Genomic DNA, 26,013 nt, shown 5'->3' with positions numbered 1-26,013 from the left:
TCGTAGGCTTAGGCTACCGTACCGTCTCCGACCTTGTGGTTTTGTTTTCTCTCAGCTGTTCGTCGAATGCGCTGCAATTATTTTCGTCCCAGTCGTTCACCCCATACCTCCTTGTTAATATCTCTACTCAAAAAAAAAAAACCCCCAAAAAATATTTCCTTCTCAGGTCATATTCGTTTATTTGTTGTTCTTATTTGTTCGTTCGTTCTTCGTTCACGTTGTTCGCGATCACGTGGTTAGAAATGTATAATCTCTCCCCTGAACAACTATTTTCTCTCATATATTATAACACCTTCTTCTTCTTCTCCTACAAAAGGATGCTTTCGTCTTGCTCACCAAATCTATTCATTCCAAATAATAATAATAATAATACCATCTCCTACAGTTCCTCTTTTCTACATTCCCTAAACTCTCCAGAACTCCACCCCTCCTTCAGCGTCCTCAAACGTATTTTTGACTCGAAGGTCTCAAACTCATTTTGCAAAAAATGTTCGTTTCCCATGAATCGTACACTTTTCAAAATCCAATCTCACCCCTCCCCTCCAAATCTTCCCCATCCCCCCTTCCCTGCAAATCCTCCCCATCACCCATCCCTTTCAAATCTCCCCCCTTGCCCCTTCCCTCCCCTCCCTCCTAAACTCCTCCCACACCCCTCCCCTCTGAGACTCTCCCTCGCTCCTCCCCTCCTAGACCCCCCTCTCACCCCTCCTCCTCAAAGCAGCCTCCCGGCTTCTTCCCCCTTCCAACTTTCACCTTCATCTCCCCCAACCTTCTGCCTCGCTCTTCCCCTCCTCAAATAACACCTCACTGTGCCTCACCCAATCTCCATCAAACCTTTTGTCCGCCCCATTCTTCCCTTTCTCCAAGCTATTCTGAAATCTATGAAATCTCTGACACACCTTCAACAGCTCTCCCTACCTCTTCCTCCTCTTCCACATCTTACCCTACCCCTCCCCCTCCCTGTTCTGTACCCGATGCTCCCCCTTCCTTTTCATTAACGGTATGGACCTCAAACATCCGGGGCCTTCGCTCAAACTTGACTGATCTCTCCATACAGGTTGCTTCTGACAAACCAGATGTGATCTGCTTAACAGAAACTTTCCTCATTCATGATGTCTCTGATGCCTTGATATCTCTCCCAGGTTACTCCCTCCTCCGGTATGATAGACCTGAGCCTCGTCCTGGAGGTGGGGTTGCTATCTTTATATAAAACTCTCTTCCTCACTCGCCCTCCACTGCCCTCTCTCCACCTCACCCCCAGGAATACCTTTGGCTACGGCTTCCCCTTCGCTCCCACCTTTTGTTCATATGTGTGTTGTACCGTCCACCAAACAGTGATGACTCCATCTACATCTCGCTGTCTGATAATATGGACCAACTTCTATCTACCCATCCCAACTCTCTCTTCCTCATATGTGGTGATTTCAATTGTCACCATGCCAGTTGGCTGGGTGTGGGTACCGCTCTCACCAGCCATGGCTCTTCAGCAAAGGACTTCTGCGACTCACTGGGACTGACACAATCTGTCAATTTCCCGACCCGGATCTCAGTCAACGGAGCATCTTCTCTTCTGGACTTGGTTATGACTAACTTCCCTGAAAATGTCTGCTGCTCTTCTTCTGCTCCAATTGGCTCATCTGATCATGTGCTTGTCAAAGTGGACGTCTCTCTGCCCATTCTCAGAGAGCCTCCTCAGCGTCGACGAGTCTGGCATTTCACTCAGGCCAACTGGCACGGTCTTCAAGCAGCCATCAATCATCTGTACTGGTCTCCCATCTCTACCGCCTCTGACATCAACTCATCCTGGGAATTCTTTCAAAGTAAATTGCTCTCTCTCATGCACAGATTTATCCCATCTCGTCTTCAGTTGTCATACCCTTCCTCCCGTCCATGGTACACGGAATCTTGTGGTGAGGCTGTTGCCCTGAAACAACTTGCTTTCGTCTCCTGGAAAGCAAATCCAACGGAAGGAAATCTCATTTCCTTTCACAAAGCCCGAAACAAGTGTGTGTCCACCCTCAGGAGACCCAGGAAACAATATCTCACCGTTCTCAAGACCGAACTCTCTTATCTGTCTCCCTCTTCCAAATCCTGGTGGCGTCTGGTCAAATCTGTTTCTGGTGTTTGTTCCCCCTCCATCCCCTCCCTCACCTCAAACGGCTTAACGGCTGACTCCGCACGTGAAAAAGCTGAATGCCTCAACTCTGTGTTTGCCTCTAAATCTTGTGTCCCAAACCCATCCCTCTCTGTACCCACCGTACCCAGTCGTACCCAGCTGCTCCTGGACTCTGTGTCCTTTCCTCCTGACGAGGTGGAAAAGTTTCTGTCAACCCTCGACTCTGATTCTGCAACTGGTCCTGACGGCAGCAGCCCACAGGTCCTAAAATCATGTTCTTCCGCTCTTTCACTCCCTCTTTCTGTTCTCTTCACCTTCTCTTTTGCTCAAGGCCATCTGCCATCTGCTTGGAAATCAGCCAACATCACCGCTTTGCACAAAAAAGGTGCAAAAACAGATCCTAGCAACTACAGACCAATCAGCCTTCTCCCAATTATCAGCAAAGTCATGGAATCCATCATTGCTTCAGATATGAAATCTTTCCTCTTCTCCAATGGCTTGATCTCTGATCATCAATTTGGTTTCAGACCTGGTCACTCTACTCTGGACATGCTGCTTCTGCTTTCTCAACAATGGATGGAGGTCCTCAACGCCAAACAGGAAATTAGAGCTGTCTCCCTTGACATTTCACGTACCTTCGATACGGTCTGGCACCCTGCTCTGCTCACCAAACTCTCCTCCTTTGGTATCCATGGAAATCTCCACGCATGGCTGGCGGACTTCCTCTCTGGTCGTAGTCAACGTGTGGCCCTGAATGGGTTTCTCTCATCTCCTCTTCCTGTTCAGGCTGGAGTTCCCCAAGGTAGTGTTCTGGGCCCTGTGCTTTTTCTGGTCTTCATCAATGATCTCTCTGACTCTCTTGAAAATCCTCTCTATCTCTTTGCTGACGACTCTACTCTCTGTCGCTCCATTCCTCATCCCTCAGATCGGCAGTCTGCAGCCTCCTCACTCTCTGCAGACCTGGACAAAATCAGACTGGGCATCCAAATGGAACATGTCTTTCAATCCTGATAAATCTCACACTCTTACGATGTCTCTCCGAAAAGACCGACTGGACAACCCTCCCATCCACTTTCTGAATAATCCTCTCCAAGAAGTTCTGTCACTCAAGCTTTTGGGTCTCACTATTTGCCATGATCTTTCCTGGGAAAACCACATTTCAAATCTGGCCTCCAAAGCCAGTCGCCGACTGGGCATCCTCCGTCGTGCGAAGTCCTTCCTTGGCACACCTGAGCTCCTCACCACATACAAGGCTTTCATCCGCAGCTCTATGGAATACTGCTCTCCCCTCTGGTCTGGTGCTCCTGCCTCACACCTAGCTCGTCTTCACGCTGTTGAAACCAAAGCGTTCAGAATCATTGGAATCTCCCGCGATGAAGCTAACTCCAAGGGCCTTTCACTCACTCACCGCAGGCAGGTTGATGGTCTTTCCGTCTTCTACCGACTCCTCTCTGGCCTTGCCCCCCCAGCTCTCTCTGGGCTCTGTCCCCCAAATATTCCTACAGGTCGCACAAGATCTGCCTGCAACCCTCTTATGGTTAAACTGCCAAAATCAAGACTTTCTGGTCACCTTCACTCCTTCATTCCTCTTTTCTCCCGCCTCTGGAACAAACTCCCTCACTCTCTTCAATCCCACTCCACCCTCCAGGTCTTTAAAACAGCTGTTCACCACCATCTCTTATCCTCCCCCATCCAAAACCTTGATCTTTTCTACCCCCGCTAATTTCGGTCCCCTTGTGTTTATACCTCTCCCCCCCTTCCCACGCCTCCTCCCCCCAAGCCCTCTCCCTCCCACACTTCTCCCTGCTCTCAAATGTTATGGTTGTGAGCTTCCCCTTCTCTACCCATCTTGTCTTCCGCTCCCTCTTTTTGTATATTTTGTTTGTCTGGTTGTTTTGTTAGTGAAATAAATGTTAGCTCTTTCACGAGCCTCGATTCAGTATACAAAAAAAAAAAAAAAAAAAGTCTTAAATAAGCCGCTCCGAGTGTACACATTTAAACTGTAGCTAAGACTGAACAATATGTTAGCATGTATATCTTACCTAATGCCATTGCGCTGATTAAGTATGTTAAACACCTTAACTAAGTCCACGGATTGTCGTCCAGCATAAAATGATTCCAATAATCTGAAAGAGAACTTATGAAAAGCAATAACATGAATGAGGCAGTATAACTACCACTACTCCAGGTATCATCCAATATGTTTGCTGTTGTAGAAATAGTCAGTGTTGTGATTAATGAGTTGTTTTAACTCTAAACCTTAAGTACTACATTCAGACACCAATAACATATCTGTGGCTAGTGGGAAACCAAATATATGCATTTTTCAAATTTTACTGTGGCCATCTTGGATTTTGTCCTCTGGCGGGGTGCCAGCAGCTTGTATTTGCTTGGTATCAACTTAGTTTGAATTATCCATGCTGAAAGTGTTTTCAAAAGACCAAATACCTACTCTGCTAACATAGTGTTAACCTAAAGCATGAAATAACAAAATTTGACACATCAAATATGTGCGATTTTGGTGGCCATTTTGAATTGCGATTTTGAGCCACTATAAAGCATTTGCCAGCTTGGTAACAACCGGATTCGGATTCAGCATACCCAAATTATGTTAAAAACACTTGTTACCAACTTTTAACAAGAAATGCCTCAAGCATTTTATATAAGGGCCTTTTGAGGTTTTACGTCCTGTCTAGGAGACGGCAACTGGTGCTAGTGTTCGTTTACAGGGGATTGGTGGCTGTGTTACAGCTCCACTTCATGTCATCCATTTAGAATCTGATTTGGTGTCAGGACCGGTCACCGTAGGTTTACAAGCCACTCTTCCTGTAGAGGGAGTATCTTTTGTTATCGGGAATGATTTGGCCGGTGGTCAAGTTTATGGTAACCCGATGGTTGTTAAAAAGTCCAGCAGGGAAAATAACACCACACCAGTTAGGGATGGCGACAAATGTAGTAAGTTATTTGTCGGTGGACTGAACTTCAAAACAAAGGAAGAAGTTCTGACCTCTGTCTTCAGCAAATATGGACCGCTTTTGGAAGTGCGGTTGGTAAAAGACAGGGAAACGCACCAATCAAGAGGGTTTGGCTTTGTCACGTTTGAAAGCACAAAGGACGCCAAAGAGGCAGAGAAGAATTGGAATGGTAAGGATTTGGAGGGTCGGACCATAGCCGTAGAGAAGGCAGGCCGTAGGTGGCGAGGGGGCTACAGAGGAGGACCACGGAGTAGTGGTGGTGGCCGCAATCGATATTATTATGGAGGTTTCCAGAGTTATGGCAGCTCCCGAAGGAAGGATTATCTGAGCAGTGGCCGTGAAGGAGACCACTATTCATGTGACTACCGTGACAAGTGGTCCAACCGTGATTGTTAGGAAAGTTAGAAAGAGTTGAAGCACTGAATGCTGCGGAGCAGCCGAGCAAAGACTCCTACACAGATTAACCGTGAACGCCATGTTCCTAAAGGCGTCCATGTAGTGAACTTCCCTACACGGATTAACCATGAACGCCACGTTCCTAAAGGCGTCCATGTAGTGAACTCTCCTACACGGATTAACCGTGAACTCCACGTTCCGAAAGACGTCCATGTAGTGAACTCTCCTACACGGACTAACCGTGGACTCCACGTTCCTAAAGGCGTCCATGTAGTGAAAATGTCCAGGCCTCACCACCCAACCACCATGGAACCTGGCCCTCAGCTCGGCCTCCCGGAAAAAGTGCTATCGATTTGCTTGACTCTGGATTTTTGATCACCACCCCTTAACCTTCATGCAAACGAAACTAAAAGTGAAAATCAGAGGGTGCTGGGGTGGTTTGGCTTTGCAGGGGTTCAACTGGGAAATTGAACAGGTGAAGGGCAGGGACAATGTCATTGTTGACGCTTTGTCCAGAGTGGTTTAACTTTGGAAAGCTCTGTGGGTTGTGTGAAAGTTTGTTGCTTTATTTTTGGGGAGATATTGAGTATTGTTGCTCCTGGGAATTGATGATTTGGGTTGGGAGTTTACTTTTGTTTGTTCAAAGAGTTTGCATGCAAAGAAAGTTTTCGCTGTGTTCAAACTTTCTTTCTTGAGGGGCGGAAGTGTTACGGATTTGTAACTTCCGTTATTGTGGTTTTCACCCACTTGACATGTTTCTGATATCATGTATTATTATTATTCTCAAAAGGTTTAGTATTCAGGAACAGCTATCTAAAGTTAAAACGGTTAACGTAAAATGATACAGGAAACCGACCCGGGAGAAAAAGGTGGTGAAGAGGAAGAGCCCGTGAGGCAGAGGTGAAACCACGCGTTTTGTAAAAGCTCCGTACCTAGCGTGGTCAAGCGTCCATGGAGAGTGAACTTTGAGTCCTTGAAAGGAATCTCGTGCGATCGGCGTTATCGCTGGAGTTGTGGAAAAGCCTGCGAAGCCAGGTACAGGTGTGAGATTCCGGAGAATCTTCGCCTAGAGGCTGCGGCTCGAGGAAGAACCGTCCACCATTTCGGGGACCTCGCGCATCATTAGCGGAACCTTGTTTAGCCGCGTCCGCTGGTCCCGCCCTCCGGTGGTTTGCCGAGGATGTGTGTGCGCGACAGCGGCCTTTGAAGAATACAGTGCGGTTCGCGACTGCACGGTGTATGTGCACGTTTGGATAGCGTCTTTGGGATTCCTCTTTCCACCGCCAATTGGGGTTGGCTGGGACCACGTAACGGTCCCCGCCTTACCTCCATCTCCTTACCCGCCTCATCGCCATCGCCTCTTCGCTGGGAGCATCTTTGTGTTCGAGAGACATTGAGAAGGGCTTGGTTTCAGTCCCTGGGGGTGCCGTGAGTTTGAGCTAGTTTGCCATCTTAAGACCTTGATTGTATGGTTGATTGCCACCATGGTTGTATGGTTCTTCTTGTGTGCTTTTAATATATTATTTGTTCGTTGACAACCATTGGTGTGGTTTTCTTATTGATTTGATTGTTTCATTTGATGGTTTCATGGATGGTGTCATTATTGATTGATTTCAACAAAGAATAACATATTTTTTCTGCCGGGGATCCTCTCGGGGTTCGGAGGTTTTCCGAGACCAAGGGATAGGGGAGGATCCCGTAACACATAGGAAAGGAGCGGTGTACAACAAGAAAGCAAGAAAACAAACAACCAGAGTGAAAACCGAGTACTCCCTTTCAGCGTGCGTCATTGCCAAGCCCCCTTCGGTGCCCGGCAATGATGGTATGCAGCACCTGGGGATGGCATAGGAAAGGTGCGGTGTACAAAAACGAGATCGCTCAAACTCGGGAATTAATCTTCTTGTTCATAATCTTACTATAATTCACCAAATGTCCGCCCGTCCGTTCGAAGGTACCGCAAAAACGGCTCAACCGATTGCAGCGATCTTTTGGGTGGGTATTCCTGGGACCCCTGGGAGTAAAATAGGCTATATTGTTTTTCCAAGTTTTCCAATTTTCCAGTTTTTCCAAACACGATGAAATAATATTTACCGATATGAACAGTGAAGTGGCTTTTGTTGAAATTCTACAAATACTGTTTATTTTACGTACCAGGAGAGAGTATATCGACTCCTGACGAACTCGGCCTATATAAAACTCGTCCTATATAAACGTGCGGCTCCGAAGTAACATGGCACCGTGTGCAAAGCGACTGAGAAACAGGTGTAGCGGCCGCTTCCGTGTTACAGATTTCGCGCGCACTCTTCACACATAAACGTGCGAAGATTTCGCGCGCACTCTTCACACATAAACGTGCGACTGAGAAAAACATGTAGCGGCCGCTTCTGTTTTGCAGAATTCAATCTTTTTTTCAAAATGGGCGCCATGTACTGTTTAGATTTTGATGATTTGCGTGTGATATGATTCAACAGATGTTTATATGAATCGTTTAAAATAAAAAAGCCTTCAATTTCTGATATTTTGTCTTTTCATTTCGGCCTCCCAATTGAAGCCCCGCCCATAGGGCAGGTACCGTTGCTCGTAATAATAATTCACCAAATGTCCCTCCATCCGTTTGAAGGTACCACAAAAACGGCTCAACGGATTGCAACGATATTTTTGGTGGGTATTCCTGGGACCCCTGGGAGTAAAATAGGCTATATTGTTTTTCCAAATTTTCCAGTTTTTCCAAACACGATGAATAATGTTTTCCGATATGAACAGTGATGTGGCTTTATTGAAATTCTACAAATACTGTTTAGATTTTGATGAGAATTATGAACCTGCCGCGAATCCGGAAGTGGACAGATTACGGCAATGTGTGGGTTTGATAATATCCCAATACATCCGTCATTGAAAAACAGTATTTTGTTGACGTATCAATTGATGATTGAATTCGCCATTGAGTGGGTATGGAACAAACGTACCCGTTTGTTTGCGAACGGGTACGTTTTTCATGGGTGTCCTTCACGAACTTGCTGTCCATGTCTGACGTGCGACTGAAGGTGCGACAGGAATGTGGAATTTATTGGTTTCATGCTTTAGCATTCGCCGTTTCTGCATTGTCTGTTTGCTTCTGGCCTCCCACCCGTGCTTAGCGCGGGTACCTCACGAGTAACAATAATAATAATAATAATCTTCGTCAGGTGGCATATTTCCGAGCTGCCTCTATCAATGGCAATGATTCTGCGATCATTTGACAGAGTTTTACTTCCTGCAACATCCTTTGGTATTATAATTCTTGTAGCTTGAAAGGATTCCACGAATATTACGGAAAACTACATTCCTATGTAAAAGAATAGGACTCGGGTAGGTGTGGCTATAACTGTCAATCAGCTTGATGGGGGCGGAGCCGCTAGACACATTTGCCTCAGTGTCGGCGTTATGCGTGATAATGTTATGTGGCATCAAATAATATCAGCAGAAATATCATGTCTTGGGAAATGCCTTGTTTTTCAGTTACATTTATGAAAATAACATAATAGCGCGGTACCAGTGCTATACACCGCATCCGGGACACGTGATCAAGAACCCTCTTGTTGCGGGTCAAGGTAAACGCAAACCACGTGATCAATAAACCTTCTCAAGTCATGGTTTCTCGGCGCCAGATTCGTTACGTCGGTGCATCACTTATGCCGTCGTATAAAACAGCCCGAACAAGGAATCCACTCAAACTGAAAAGAGAGAGAGAGAGACAGACAGACAGACACAGACAGACAGACAGACAGACAGAGACAGACAGACAGACAGAGAGACAGACAGACAGAGACAGACAGACAGAGACAGACAGACAGAGACAGACACACAGAGACAGACAGACAGACAGAGACAGACATACAGAGACACAGACAGACAGACAGACAGAGACAGACATACAGAGACACAGACAGACAGACAGACAGAGACAGACAGAGACAGACAGACAGAGACAGACAGAGACAGACACAGGCAGACAGAGACAGACAGACAGACAGAGACAGACAGGGACAGACAGAGACAGACAGACAGACAGACAGAGACAGACAGACAGACAGAGACAGGCAGAGACACACAGAACACGCATTTTAAGGCCATTTTCCCTGCTAGAGCAGGGGTTAGCCTTGCGGTCCCCATGACAATCTTCTCCATTTTGCCCTATTTTCTGCATCTCTCCTTGTTAACCCCCTTGCCTGCATTTCTTCTTCCACCATCTGTAGCCAAGTCTTTCTCGGTCTTCCCCGTCCTCGACTTCCTTCTACATTCATTTCCATCACTCTTCTCAACCAGTCACTTTCATCCTTCCTCAACACATGACCAAACCATCTCAACCTGTTCCTCTTCACAGCATCAATCACAGGCTCTATTCCCATCATCTTTCGCAATTCATCATTTGTCTTCCTCTCTCTCAACGATACTCCGCACATCCACCAAACCATTCGCATTTCCAGCCTTCGTTGCTGCTCTACGTTCATTACCCATGTCTCGCTCCCATAAATCATAACACTTCTCACACATGCAGCATACACCTTTCCCTTCAGCTTCAACGACACTCCCCTCATCATCAGCACGCCACTCAGTTCCCGAAACTTCTTCCATGCACATCTCACTCTTGCAACCGTTGCCGAGTCTGATCAACCTTCTCCATTCAGCATGTCTCCGAGGTAGCAAAATGTTTTCACACCTTCCAGCTTCACATCGTCTCCAAGATCCAACTCAACATTTCCTCCATCTGCAGCTCCCTCTGTGCACACCTTACATTTGAATGTAGCTGCCACACTGGTTAAAGACCCTCTCAGACCACTACATTTTTGATGAAGCCACTCAGCGCACATTGTATATTGAATGGAGTTCACTCCGACACCCTTCCTGCACACATCACATGGCCACTTCCCAGTTATTTCCACCTCACCACATGCTTTACCACTTGCCATCACCTTCGTCTTTCCTATATTCACCTTCAGACATTTTGTCTCCATACATTCCTTCCACTTGTTCATCTTTTCCTTCAGTCCATCCATACTTTCCGCAATCAACAACAGATCATCTGCATACAACAACTCCCACGGTAAACCCTCCTTTACGTTCTGAGCCAGCACCTCCATTACAGCTACAAATAGCCATGGACTTAGTACCGACCCCTGATGCACTCCCACCTTCACCTCAAACTCACCACTGTTCCCGTCCTTCGTCCTTACAGCTGTGCGCGCTCTTTTGTGCATTGCCATCACCACTCTGATCGACCATTCCTCCACTCATAACTTCCTCAATGCCCATGTCAATACTTCGCGTGGAACCCTATCGAATGCTTTCTCCAGATCAACAAACCCAAGAAACAACTTCTTCCTCTTCTCCATGTACTTCTCCTGCAACTGCCTCACAATAAAGAGCGCGTCTGTCGTTCCTCTTCCTGGCATAAATCCAAACTGCATTTCGTCGATCTTCACCTTCTTCCTTATCCTCCTCTCCAACACCCTTTCCAATACCTTCATTCCATGCTCCAATAACTTTATCGCTCGATACGAGCCACACTCCAGAGGGTCACCTTTCCCCTTGTATCGAGGGACGAGGGTACTCAGTTCCCAATCCACTGGAATGCGGCCTTCTTTCACCACCAGATTTCAGGTCTCTGTCATTCTCTTCACACCCCAACTTCCTGCTGCCTTCAACATATCTCCCACAACTCCGGTCGGCCCTCCCGCTTTTCTACTCTTCATTGCTTTTATCGCTGCCTCAACTTCCTTCTCAGTTATCTACTCTGCGGGTCCTAAAACTGGGTTACTCTCTATGTTGCCATCCCATTCATTCTCTGTTTCATTCAATCTCATTTTCGTTTCATTTTCATTCTCATTCATTCAACAGCATTTCCATATATCTTTTCCATCTTCTTTTAATTCCATCTGGGTCCACAACGATTTGTCCCACTTCATCCTTCAAGCAACTCACCCCCATCACATCACACCTCTCTTTCGCTATCTGCTTTGCAATCCTGAATATCGCTCTCTGACCCTCTTCCGAATCTAAACTTTCTCCGAACATTTTCCTACATGCCTCCTGCGCCTTTGCTACCTCTTTCTTTGCAGCCTTCTTGGCTGCCTTATAACTTTCATGCTCTGCTTTTTCTGCTCCCGGACCCTTCGCCTTCTGCCACTCCTTGAAGTTCTTCCTCTTCTTGTCAATCCTCTTTCCAACTTCCTCATCCCACCACCATGTTTCCGAGTGCCTCGGTGGTCCTTTTGTCCATCCACATACCTCACCAACGGCTCCCAACAGACTATCTTTCATAGACATCCAACCACGTTCAAGCTCAACCACATCATCCTCTACCCTACTCAGCCTCTCTTTTAATGCCTCCCTTACTGTCACCTCTTTCAACCTCCACACCTTCATTCTCGGTTGGTACTTCACCCGCCGAGCTCTCCTCGCACCTTTCACCCTTATGTCGCAGACAACCAAGTGGTGTTGTGAAACAGCCTCCTCCCCCGGGATCACCTTTGTGTCCCGGAGGTGCCCTCTATCTCGCCTATGCACCATCAGGTAGTCAACGGTTGTCTTCGACCCACCTGACGTGTATGTAACAAGCATATTATCCTCTTTCTGGAACGGAGTATTACAAATCAACAAATCAGTTCCATCAGCAAACTCCAAAAGCCTTTCACCTTCTCCATTTCTCACACCATATCCGTAACCCCCATGAACTCCCTCAAAACCGTCCATACTCCTTCCCACATGTCCATTTAGGTCTCCTCCTACCACAACAACTTCCTCATCTTTCACGTTTTCCATCAACTTCTCGATCGCACACCAGAACTTGTCCTTCTCTTCATCGCTCCGACCAACCTGCGGAGCATATCCCGAGATGACGTTCACCAAGAGCTTTCCAATCATCATTTTCACCATCATCAACCTATCACTCACTCTTGTTACACTCACCACACTGTCTACAAACTCCTCAGAAAACAGGACACCAACACCATTCACGCCCTCCGGGCACCCTTGCCACACAAACTTGTATTTCTGTCCCTGCCTACCCTTCACCATTCTCACACCACTTCCCTTCCATCTCGTCTCTTGCACACAACATATGTCCACTCTTCTTCTGATCAATACTTCCACCACTTCTCCTGATCGCCCAGTCATTGTCCCTACATTCCATGTCCCAAACCTCAGAAACCAATCTCCACTTCGGGCTGTACCCTGCCCATATGTCGTTTGTAATTGTCATGGTTCTCTTTTTGAGGCAATGTTTTTATGGCCGGATGCCCTTCCTGACGCCAACCCTCCCAGTCGCCTCTTACGACACGCAGGGATACGGTGTACCTATTCTAACCAGGGTACACACCGGGATAAAGCTTTGAATAAAACCAAACGGGTTTAATCCCGAACAAATAAACGGAGAATGAAATCAATAATAACTATATACAATGAAGTAAAATAAATCCGATAAAAACTAAGGCGTCAAGTCACAAGCACAGACAGGGCGAGGGACTCAAAATGGCGACTTATCGCTGGTTGGCAGCGGTTGAGAGGATGGGCACGGAGCAGGCGATGAGAGGATGGGCACGGAGCAGGCGATGAGATGAGCAGGACGACGAAGAGATGATGAGACGAACAGGACCATCAACAGGCAATGGGGGAGGATGACAACACCAAGGCCAAAGCAGGCAGGCAGGATGACCTCCTTAAAACTCTCTTTCTTAGGAAGACCAATCTCCTCAGAATACCAGTTCTCACCAAAAATGTGAGCTCTTCTCCTCAGGCTCGTGGTACAGTTAATTCTCCTTAGGCTCGCGGTACAGTTAATTCTCCTCAGGCTCGCGGTACAGTTAATTCTCCTCAGGCTCGCGTTACAGTTAATTCTCCTTACTCCACGCGAGCTCCTCAGCACACGCCAGAATGCGCCATCGCCATCTTGAATCAATCCATATACATATATGTTGTTGCGGATCTCAGCGCCGGCCTTTTCCCCTTACCGAGGGGGGATTAGTCCCCTTGTCTTTGACGAGCCGACGGGACCCGGGACCTATGACGTCACTCCTGGACAGCGTGAAGTAGGGTCGTTGGACTAATCACTATCACCTAATTACTCGCGCCGTCCAGAAACGAGGAAATAAGCCCCACCCGAATCACGGGTGTAGGTGGAAACGCCGAGCGGTAGCGAACCCGTGACCCGAGCCGTTATCAAGGACTAAACCCGATCCAAGCGGTCCGTAATCGTGCCACGCTTACCCAATGGAGGAAATGACTGAAACGGTCGAATTTGGGAAGAAAAGGAATAACAGAATTTATTTACACTTTGTACAATAAGGAAGAAGAAGAATACACAGTGCAGCCTCAAACAGTCTTAACTTATCCCTGGACAAACGGGCCCGTCACACTCAGACACACACGGGATTGCAGACGAACAGGTCGATGGTCCAGGGATGGCGTCCAGGCAGCTCGCTCTCCGGTCCCCAACTCGCACCGCGAAGCAGATGAACCAGACGGCAGGAGCTCTCCACGTGTCGTTTGGCGCGCACGGGATTATCACAGGGCAAAACGGTAGGCTGGCTTTGGCGGTTACACTTGCGGGGCTGCTTACGTAATAAACGGACAGTTCAATACGCGCTTCTCAATCAAGGCTCAAACTGTCATGTGCACGCCGGTCCTCCCAATGCAGTTCTCACACGAGTGCTCCGGATCAGTTCTCTCAATACCAGTTCGCTCCAACTCATCTCCCAGCCAGTCCTCATAACCCAACTGAGGTGGGGGCCTCGCGCCATGGGTTTTATTGCCACGCCCTTGGAACCCTCTCGCTCTCCCCCTCTCGCCCCATCTTGTCTACCGCTCCCCATGTTATATGTTTTATGTGTCGGTTTGTCTTTCTGTGTGATTAATGTTAGCTCTTTCACGAGCCTCGATCTTGTATACAAAAAAAACAAAAAAACTCGCCAGACGTTGCTTGCCACGCCCTGTCAAGCCATGCCCACCGAGCTCTGGTTGGCTGTTGCTCTTACCGTCACCGCCTTCTGACGTGCTGCTTGTCGCGGCCACACCCCGACCTCGCGCTCCTCCCTCTTTCCAGGCCTACCTCATGTCATTGGACTAGTTTGAGCGAGCAAAGGGCAGCTAATGCTGCTGGCAGCCAAAGCACCACACACGGAGGCATCAGCCAAAATGGATCGAGTTTGCCCATAGATAGAAATTGGAGGGTGGCCGCAAAATGAAAGGACCTAAGCTTAATTCATTACACAACGCAGATGTCACGAGGGAAATGGCCTACTCTTACACATACTATGACATAACTAATTCGAATGGGCCTACGTGTTAAGCAATAAGACAGAGCTGCAAGATACAGTCAGGGTTACGTAAGACAATATCGGAACACATGTGCAGTGTTTGACATTGCTGACTAAGATATATTGGCACTTTTGCTCCAAGTTTGGGTATCATCTGAGTACCATATCCCATTGAATTATTCCACATTGTAAAAAATTACAGAAACCAGTGAAAATTTTTTTTTAATGCTAAATGAAAAAGGCAATGTGGGGATGACAAACTACAGTCTAAAAAATGTCCTAAACATAGGGATGATGTTGGTTTCGAGAGTAGCTAACAGTATTGCCATCACATAACAATCCATACATCACTGCCTCCAGACTATTGTTTAGGGCTAGGCTGAGATAAAAGTATTAGAAGCTCCTATATTTCATTTGTGCATAAGTTTAAGAAGCTCCTGTATAATTTCATGGACTTCTTGCAGCTTCAGTTGTCTTTCCGACTTTTCTTTTTTATCAACTTGGAGTAACCAATCACAAATGCAGATAATTATAGAATGCTGTTATTAGAGATGTCCATGCAGTTTGTAAGAAGTTGATGATCATGTACTGATATTATAACATTGTACTTGGGCTGCTAATTTGTGGAGTCTCAGTACGTGGCTACACTACAGGAGTAATCAAGTGCTGTTGTAACCAGTGGAGTGTTTGTCGAAGCTTGAAGCAGTAATTGATGAAGTGTAAATGAGGCAGTGATGTCGGGATTGTTATGTGATGGCACTACTGTTAGCTACTCTCTAAACCAACATCATACCTATCTTGTTTCGGACCCTTTTTCGACTGTAGTTTGTCATCCCTACATTGCCTTTTTAATTTAGCATGCGTTTTTTTATTCACTTGTCATCAATACTAATGATATAACAAGTCTTCACAGAACATCGTGTTTATTTACCTATAACTCGCTATTACGTCGTCGGTTATAGAGAAATGTCAAGGAAAGTATTCAGTGGTACAATTACATTTATAAAGCAATGAAGAAGCAGAGCAGCAAGCAGTCAACCATTGATGCTTTTTCGGGATGGAGGAAAACGGTCATCTCAACAACTAGAAGAAGTCTTCACTATGTCCCCGTGGGGAGAATGATTTCCCTCGTGTCCCCGTGGGGAGAATAATTTCCCTCTTTTCCCCGTGGGGAGAATGATTTCCCTCTTTTCCCCGTGGGGAGGATGATTTCCCTCGTGTCCCCGTGGGGAGAATGATTTCCCTCGTGTACCCGTGGGGAGAATGCTTTCCCTCATGTCACGTGGGGAGAATGCTTTCTCTCGTGTCACGTGGGGATAATGCTTTCCCTCATGTCACGTGGGGAGAATTATTTCCCTCGTGTCACGTGGGAGAATGCTTTCCCTCGTGTCCCCATGGGGAGAATGATTTCCCTCGTGTCACGTGGGGAGAATGCTTTCCCTCGTGTCACGTGGGGAGAATGCTTTCTCTCTTGTCACGTGGGGAGAATGCTTTCCCTCATGTCACGTATGGAGAATGATTTTCCTCGTGTCCCCATGGGGAGAATTATTTCCCTCGTGTCACGTAGGAGAATGCTTTCCCTCGTGTTACGTGGGGAGAATGCTTTCTCTCGTGTCACGTGGGGAGAATGCATTCTCTCGTGTCACGTGGGGAGAATGCTTGCCCTCATGTCACGTGGGGAGAATGATTTCCCTCGTGTCCCCATTGGGAAAATTATTTCCCTCGTGTCACGTGGGAGAATGCTTTCCCTCATGTCACGTGGGGAGAATGATTTCCCTCGTGTCCCCATGGGGAGACTGATTTCCCTTGTGTCACGTGGGGAGAATGCTTTCCCTCATGGCATGTGGAGAGAATGCTTTCCCTCATGTCACATGGGGAGAATGCCGTGTGAAATGGCGGAAGAGTGCTGAAGTGAAGCCCATGTTGATGAGGTGTGAATTGTGGTGTTCATAAACCGGGGACTCCCTGTACTGTATTACAATGTACAATAGAAAATAAATAAACAATGAAAAGTGTGTTAATTTACTTAAATGTGATGCATTTAATGTGGATGAGGGAACCTACCCCACTCACCTGTCCCCCCATTTACATTAATTCTTATAAGATAAATTTATCCATTTAACGGCATTTCACAGAACGTTGTGTTTTCAAGAAACTAACCACGACGTTAACCGAGGACCACGTGTAGTTTTTTGTTGTGTTTATCTAATACAGTCGTACCCCGGCACTTGCGGGGGATAAGATATGTTCCTGGAAAATGCCACGAATGTGGGGGCATTGTTTCAATGGAAAAAGGGGGGGGGAGGGTGATAGGTTCCCGGTGGTTCGTGATTAATAAGGGAAAATCAAAAATCCCGTGAAAAACTGAATACGGCCGCAAAAAACGCGAGCACGTCGAGCACAGGGCCACGAATATGAAGCAAACCGCGAATATGAAGCAAACCGCGAATATGAAGCGAACCACGAATATGAAGCGAACCGCGAATATGAAGCGAACCGCGAATATGAAGCGAACCGCGAATATGAAGCAAACCGTGACTATGAAGCAAACTGCGAATATGCTTGTGAAAAACCACAAATGCCAAATTACATGGTGCAGGATGGTTTACCATGTACAGCTCTTTTTTGCGAATATGCTTGCGAAAAACCACAAATGCCAAATTACATGGTGCGGGATGGTTTACCATGTACAGCTCTTTTTGCGAATATGCTTTTAGAACTGTTATGTGTATAGCTGGTGGGAAATAGTTTGTGTGGCTGGAAGTGGTTTCATGCTTCACGCATGGAAGATGCGTGGCTGGTGGGAAATGTTTTTTCATAAGGGAAAGTATTACAATTTTACGAACACGAATGCACATGATTACAGTTTTCATTGAATGCTTGCAAATAAAATTCCAAAAGGTGAACTCACTCTTTTGCTGCGATGTCATGTTATTTTATTGAAAATAAATTGTTTGTGCTTCGATCTTGTGTCGTCGCCCAAAGCATGTGTTGATCCCGGAAATAGATGCCATTTTAACTGTTCGGAGTTTGAGCTTGAAGGATGATCCGGTATTCTATATTATCTTACGAAGATGGATGTTGAGTTTAAATTGCATAATAAGGCTTCCAGTGAGGTTACCACTGGAAGCCTATTGTTCTTGTAAGGATTATTATTCTCACACATTTTGTGGAGACGATTCCGAGAAAACTGTTATAGCTCGCTGTACGAAACTTTAACTCATTACAGATACCAATGTAACTTAGTGCATCATGAATTTTGTTTTTACAATTTTGACTTTCCTGTGACGCCATTGCTGCCATTGCCTGTGACGTCATAAACTTCAAACATCTTCTCCAGAACTGCTGAAGGGAACAATGCAAAATTTTACAAATATGACTACGTAGTCATGGCAACAAAAATTTGAGAGAAAAAAAAACGTCATCAGTCACATGGTTTGGCGGCCATATTGGATTTCAAAATAAAACTTTAAAAACCTACTTCTCCAAAATCGCGTTTCAGATCGATATGAAACTTGAAAACAGATGTGTACATAACAAAGGGGGGAAATATTTGCAAGCTATGACGTCGTTACTCATGTGGTTTAGCGGCCATCTTGGATTTATTGGAAAAAAAATTGAAAATCTATATCTCCAGAACCATTTCATCGATCCAAACCAAAATTTACAGATATGATCGACTACTCATGAGGAAAATGTATTGAACATGATGACGTCATCAGTCATGTGGTATGGTGGCCATTTTGCCTGGAAGCCTACCATGACTGCTCGCAGTTCTAGTTTTAGATGTGCTGTTATCACAGCCTTATGTACGAATTTCATTACCCTGACCCCATGCGCAGCAGGAGACGGGTATTGTAATCACTTCTGTGTTTCTGTGTCTGTCCGGGCTGTAACTTTTTTTTTACCATTTGAGCTGTTGTCATCAAATTTTCACCAAACCTTTGTTTTAATACGAAGAAGGCAAATTAATCATGTTGTCCAAAGGTCAAAGGTCAGTGTCACATAAAAGCATTAATTTTCATCCAATTGACCTGAAATTTCAATTTACCATTTGTGTTTTGTCATGAAATTTTCAACAAAGCTTTATTATGAGAATATGGAGCAGGCAAATTAATAATTTGGTCAAAAGATCAAAGGTCAACGTCAATACAATCAAAGGTCAATACAATCGTCAATTTTCATCCAACTGACCTGAAATTTTAAGAATTTGCATATTGGGTCACTGAGTTGGTTCACCAATCAAAAGCAACAAGCCGATTGCTTTTTTTTTTAGATCCAAAGGTCAAAGGCCATGTTGCGTTAAATCACCAATTTTCACCCGATTGACCTAAAATTTAAGGTGGTTCATTAATCAAAAGGTAGGAGTCGATTGTTTTTTTTTAGATCAAAAGGTTAACGATCAGCATCACATAAAATCGTCAATTTTCATCTGATTGACCTGAAATTTTATGAATTTGCATATTGGGTCACATAATTGGTTCACCAATCGATCAAAAGCAAGAGCTGATTTTTTTTTTCGATCTAAAGGTAAAAGCAGCATAAAATCATCAATTTTCATTTTGTATTTTTGTTTTAAACTGTTTTCATTATTTTGACCATACAGAAGAAGAAGCCGACTGAATACAAATTGATGTGGACAGGCTTTGCATTTTCACATGCTGTCTAGTTTTATTTTAAATTCAAAAGAAAAGTTCATTTTTACTTACGTACCATGAACCAGCCTTGCTGATCGGCGCAACATTTACAGGATGTGTTGCACTTTAATCACGTGCAGACTAAAGGACTTATGAGACTTGAAATTAAACAATAGATATATAATTAAATAATCACTCGTGGTTCCCGATCAAAAGTAAATGATAAAATAATAATGTAAGAAACCAAGCAACCCCACTCCCCATGTTGTATCCCATCTACAATCTTCTACAGTACTAAATACTAACAATATTAACGTGAGATCCCCACCCATATAGGTGAAGAGGGATAATTAACCAAGTCCATGGGTGGGTGGGAATTTTATTTTTTTTGCACTCACAAAAAACCGTAAATACGTGGGACGCAGGCTCACAAATGTAGAAGCAGGTCGCATTTTATCATCTGCGAATACATGGAATGTTGGGACTGCAAATTCTGGGGTCCAACTGTACATTATTGATACTTCGTGTATTACCGTCTGTTCATTGATATACAGTCACGTGAAAAACTAACTACATCCCATGTAAAGTTTTGGCTTTTTCAACATACAGCTATTTGATCTTCATTTCAACAATATTGATAGATAAAGGTGATATGATATAACAAATATCATGAAACATTTACATTTTGTAGTCCATTGTATAATTTAAATAAACATAAATGCAAATTTCGCATGTGGAAAAAGTAAGTACACCCCTACATTTATCACTACTTCAAATACCTAAAATTAGAATCAGGTGCACCAGCTCAGGTGCAAATGATTAGAACATCGTTAGAGAGGATCTTGGAGGAACCCGTCTTATTTAAACCTCAGACATTTAGTTTGGTTTGCTCTTTGTTGTTGAAGTGTGCGGTGTCACCATGCCCAGATCAAAAGAGCTCTCTGAGGCCTTCGGAAAGAAGGCTATAGATGCCTATGAGTCTGGGAAGGGATTTAAAAAGATCTCCAAACAATTTGAAATCAATCATCGATTGTCCGGAAGATCATCTACAAGTGGACAAGATTCCAAACAACTGCCAACTTGTTCAGGCCAGGCCGCCCCAGCAAGTTCAGCCGAGAGCAGACCGCAAGATGCTGAAAGAAGTCTCTAAGAACCCCAGAATGTCATCACGGGACCTACAGGTAGCTCTTGCCACTGTTCATGTCAAAGTGCACGAGTCTACCATTAGAATGAGGCTGCACAAATTTGATCTACATGGGAGGTGTGTCAGGACGAAACCTTTGCTGTCCAGAAAGAACATCAGGGCAAGACCAAAGTTTGCCAATGAACACCGAGGCAAAGACCAGCACTTCTGGAACAATGTGCTCTGGACAGATGAGTCAAAGGTCGAGCTATTTGGCCACAGTACCAGAAGACATGTTTGGCGAAAAGTAAAGACAGCATTTGACCACAAGAACCTGATACCAACTGTAAAGCATGGTGGTGGAAATATTATGGTTTGGGGCAGCTTTGCTGCATCAGGGCCTGGGCAGCTCACCATCATAGAATCCACTATGAATCCTTCATTGTACCAGAGGGTGCTTGAGGATAATGTGAGGCCATCTGTCAGAAAGTTGAAGCTCAACCAAAGGTGGACCTTGCAACATGACAATGACCCTAAACATACCAGTCAATCCACCATGGAATGACTGAAAAGAAAGAAATGGAGGGTTCTGGAATGGCCAAGTCAAAGCCCGGATCTAATTCCCATCGAGATGTTGTGGGGGGATTTGAAACGAGCTGGGCATGCAATAAACCCCTCAAACATCGCACAGCTGAAAGAATTCTGCATGGAGGAGTGGGCAAAAATTTCTCCCAGTCGATGTCAGAGACTGGTAGACAGTTATAAGAAACGCCTCCTTGAGGTTGTTTCTGCCAAAGTGGGCAATACCACCTATTAGAGCCAAGGGTGTACTTACTTTTTCCACATGCGAAATTTGCATTTATGTTTATTTAAATTATACAATGGACTACAAAATGTAAATGTTTCATGATATTTGTTATATTATATCACCTTTATCTATCAATATTGTTGAAATGAAGATCAAATAGCTGTATGTTGAAATATGTTGAAAAAGTCAAAACTCTACATGGGGTGTACCAAACTTTTCACGTGACTGTATGTGCAGTGCAGCATTCCTAAACAAATTTATATTGAACATAAAATATGTAAACCTGTCCTTGCTATTTGGCAAGATGGAAAATTCTCCGTTTTTTTGTATTACGTACGTATGTTCCTGACTTCTCCAATGCTAACTTTGCCAAATGCGAGGTTTTCCATGAACATATCCTTCGCGTTGGAAGAGAGTCGACTGCATAGGCTTTAGATACGACAGTACTTTTATTCTGAAATTTAGTTTTTTCTCTCCTCGCAGAATATCATATTGATTTTGTTTTTTTATATATATAATACCATTCCTTTTGTCAGATGACATGTCAGATTACTAATGAGGAAGAAGCATGCCTGGCGCTGCGTGCTTCGAAGTTCCTCACAAATGCTCTGATGAAGTATCGCCTAAAGCCTGTCAAAGATGTAAGTGGAAGTGTTTATTATCTTTGATCTGCAGCGTTTATTTTAAACTGGATTTAAGCAGTATTGGTTCATGCTTTGTTTGACCCTATTGGGATTTTTGACCCACAGTTCGATAAGATTGAGCAGAGGCAAGATCACCCACCGGATTTACCCAGAGACCATCCAGTGGATTTCACAAGAGTCAGTCCAGTAGATTTGCCCAGGGACCGTCAGTGGGACCGTAAGCTGGATTTCCCCAGGGACCGTCAGCTGGATTTCCCCAGGGACCGTCAGGAGGATTTCCCCAGCGACCGTCAGCGGGATTCTCCCAAGGACTGTCAGTGGGATTCCCCCATGGACCCTCAGCGGGATTTCTCCAGTGACCGTCAGTTGGATTTCCCCATGGACCGTCAGCAGGATTTTCCCGGGTATCGTCAGCAGGATATCCCCGGGGACCGTCGGCAGGATTTCCCCGGGGACCGTCGGCAGGATTTCCCCGGGGACCGACGGCAGGATTCCTTCGGGGACCGTCCGCAGGATTTCTTCGGGGACCGTCGGCAGGATTTCCCCGGGGACCGTCAGCAGGATTTCCCCGGGGACCGTCAGCAGGATTTCCCCGGGGACCATCAGGAGGATTTCCCCGGGGACCGTCAGCAGGATTTCCCCAGGGACATTCCACCGGATTTCCCCATGGACCTTCCACCGGATTTCCAAATTAACCAGATTTCCACAAACGAGCCCCTTGATTTACATGGGGACCTTTCAGTGGATTTCCTCAGGAACCTTCCACTGGATTTCCTCAAGAACCTCCCACTGGATTTCCTCAGAAACCTTCCACAGGATGTATTGAAGAACCTTCCAGAGAATGTATTCAAGAACCTTCCACAGGATTTTGTCAAGAACCTTTCACCGGATATTCTCAAGAACTTTCCACCAGGTTTCCCCAAGGACCTTCCACCCGATTTCCCCAAGGACCTTCCACCCGATTTCCCCAAGGACCTTCCACCGGATTTCCCCGAGAACTTTCCACCGGATTTCCCCGGGAACCTTCCACCAGATTTTCCCAGGAACCTTCGACCGGATTTCCCCAGAAACCATCCACCGGATATCCCCAGCAATATTCACCCGAATATGCCCAGTAACAATACACCATATACCCTCAGGAATCTTCAACCGGATTGCCTCAGGAATCCTCCACTGAATTTCCTTAATAATCCAGGTAAACTTGTGGTTTACATTGACAGGCTTTGCATTGTTAAATGCTACATCTTTGTTCCATGCTTTATTTGAGGTTAAAAATTAACATGAGTTGATATTCACCCACTATTATAAATGTAGAGTTGAGTCCTGTAAAACAAACAGGACACGCCTTCATAATCTCAACAGTATTTTAAGTGACTTGGACTCATGATGGCAGGGTTGTAGTTAAGTATTTGAGTTGATGACCAATTTGAAAAAGTAGGTGGTCACTTTTTTTTTACTCAGTTCATCGAGGTATAGACTTGGCTTTTTACTGATGTTTTTTGGAATGCCAACTTTTTTATACCATTGTCGTCTAAGGATCATATTTGAGCTCAAAGGAGGTCTTAAATTCGGAGAATTTTTCCCAAATCTTATCCTCTGTGAGACGTACTACGAGATTTTAATGAAACTTGTTTGGAGACATTAGGGCCAGTCCCAGATATAAGGTTGTGCTCTACATAAGCACTGGCTCCCACGCAATTCCCCTGATCCGCCATTTTCACTGAAACATCATCATCTCCATAAGTACGAGCCAGAATTGAACCAAATTTGACAGGGTTCATCAGGGACGCATGGTCTTCTTGAATTGTACTTCTTATCTGGATCTGCTGACCCCCACGGCACTAAATTCAGATACGGTGTTCAAAACTGGCCCTTGGCAAAATCCAATCAGGACCCCATTAACCCCATTAAGTCGATTTCGTTCAAACAGTCCCTACCCGATTCCACTTTATCGGTCACGTCTTCGGTCACCCTGCCTGTTGGGGAAATGACCATAAGTCCCCCACGGGGCTATTTTTAAAGTCTTTCTTACGACTAGGTCAGAGTCAGAATCGAACCATGAACCTCCAAAACTCATAATGGATGCTGTAACCAAAATGCCACTGAGTCTGGCTTAAAACCAAACATGCTTCAGAATAATTTCAAGAGGTCAGCAACTACTACTGATGGTATGGTTTGTGAGGAATGCAGGCATCGAGGGTTCGGGAGCATGCCCCCGATCCACACAGGAGAATGTTGAAATGTCTCAATGCAAAATACTGAATCCTGTGCAATTAAAGGGGTAAATTAAATTGTCTTCTTAAAAAGTAAAAATGTATCATTTTATCAAATCACTTTTCAGGAAATAACTGGTTTCTCACCGCACACCAACTGTCTTCCAAATAGATTTTTTCATATCAAGGGCTAGCCTTGCATCCGAGAGATTGAACAAACAACCACAATCATCAGGCCGTTCTGAGTCATTTGTCAAAATCATCCTGGCCTTCCAAATGCAGTTTTTTCACAAATTTGCACTCATTTTGAAAATGCTCATCACTTCTGGTGATGCGATTAGTGCAGGAAACCTGTCACGTAACGATCGCATCATCAACTAGAACAGCACTCGGTAGAGCGCATACCTCCAGAAAGTTTAATAGTTCACGTTGTGTGTCCCACTGATAGGCCGGATTTTCATCCAGATCTGAACCAAAATCTAATCAGCTTGCTCTTGTCACCTCACCAACTCATCCACTTTGTTCTGTCATATACGTCCACAACCTTTTGAAATGTTGTGCTATATATTGTTACGTTTGTGTGGGTAGATGAAGGAATCCCATAGTGAAGGGAGGATTGTATAATTATAGCATGGACTGTGGATGTGTCAGAGAAATCTCAATGTATTTAAGTAGGGAAACTGTCGCTTAAGATTTTTTTGTGTCTTCATACGGGGGGGTGAAGCGGTGACTACTTTGGGACCAAGGTTAGTTTTCCCCAGTATGTGATTTCCCTTTGTCGCTTTCCCTCTACGTTTTACATTTACAACCAGGCCAGCCATGCAAAACTTCCTTAAAACCACCACAACCCGAACATTGCCGATCGGCAAGTATGCCCTGCCTTATTGAACACTCATGCCAAGCAAAGCCGGCAGGCCACGCCCCGTGGTACGTAATTGGCCGTAGGAGGTGGGCGGGCGAACTTGGAGGGATGTTCGGTGATTGGCTTGAGAGAGTAAAGAAGAAGAGTCAGTCTCTCTCTTGCCTTGACGAACAAGATGCTGGCCATTGTTGGTTCGGTTGGGTCGTGGAGTTTGTGCGCTTTGGAGGAGAGCAAGAGGAGAGGGAGAGAGGGTCGACAGCAGCTCTTTCTTTGGTGGAATGGAGGCCACGCTGAACATCCCTAAGAGGTGGAAGAGTCAAAAAGGTCAACCTCTTGACTTCATTCACCTCACGTTCGTTGCGCCAGCAGGCGCGGTGCCGCCGCCATCTTGTGCTAGGTTCCCGCCGAAGGGACATCTTAGCCTCGTCCCCAGTTAAAGCATTTAAGCTATCCGTCATCAGGCAATCTTAATTGCGGGTGACAGGACAACTGGTTTGCAGGAGTTTGGATTTTTTTTAATCCATCGGACAGCCACGATCCAATCAAGCTGAGCTTGGAAAATTTGGAAAACTAAATTATGATCACCTCGCTACCATCGAGGGAGAGGTGGTTGTAGTGACCGAGGCCCAAATTTATGGTGAATTGGTGTCATGGAGAATGGTGTCAGGAGAATGCAAAACAGCACGTGGAAATTTAAAAAAATAAAAAATTCTGAGGTAAATAAAAACGTGCGTGGGAAAAGGCGGCTGTGCACGTAATGGCGGACGTGCACAAAATGGCGCATCGGCGGCAATGCAGTCCTTCCAAAATCGGCGGGAAGGATGAAGGGAGCGAGCCAGGGGGTAGAATTGATTGATGAGGATAGTGTAGGAATTGGTCCCGAACGTCAGTCCCCCTTCCCCCACAATGGCGGAACCTGAGACGCAGGTAACAGGTCCGATGACTT

The 26,013-nt window shown here is 45.3% G+C and overlaps 1 protein-coding gene across 3 annotated transcripts in view; it reads left to right on the top strand.

Annotated features, from left to right (window-relative positions):
• Nucleotides 1-26,013, top strand: part of LOC137431273 (uncharacterized) — a 354,360-nt gene that overhangs the window by 311,223 nt on the left and 17,124 nt on the right. For all 3 annotated transcript variants that reach the window (XM_078781777.1, XM_078781775.1, XM_078781776.1), the window contains exons 16-17: nucleotides 21,885-21,989; nucleotides 22,098-23,187. In XM_078781777.1, the coding sequence (XP_078637903.1) occupies nucleotides 21,885-21,989; nucleotides 22,098-23,187 (1,195 nt within the window). The remainder of the gene's footprint in view (nucleotides 1-21,884; nucleotides 21,990-22,097; nucleotides 23,188-26,013) is intronic.

Source organism: Myxine glutinosa, chromosome 7, assembly GCF_964187855.1.
Source record: "Myxine glutinosa chromosome 7, kmMyxGlut1.1, whole genome shotgun sequence".
Classification (NCBI taxonomy): domain Eukaryota; kingdom Metazoa; phylum Chordata; class Myxini; order Myxiniformes; family Myxinidae; genus Myxine; species Myxine glutinosa.
This window is presented reverse-complemented; position numbering and strand designations above follow the sequence as displayed.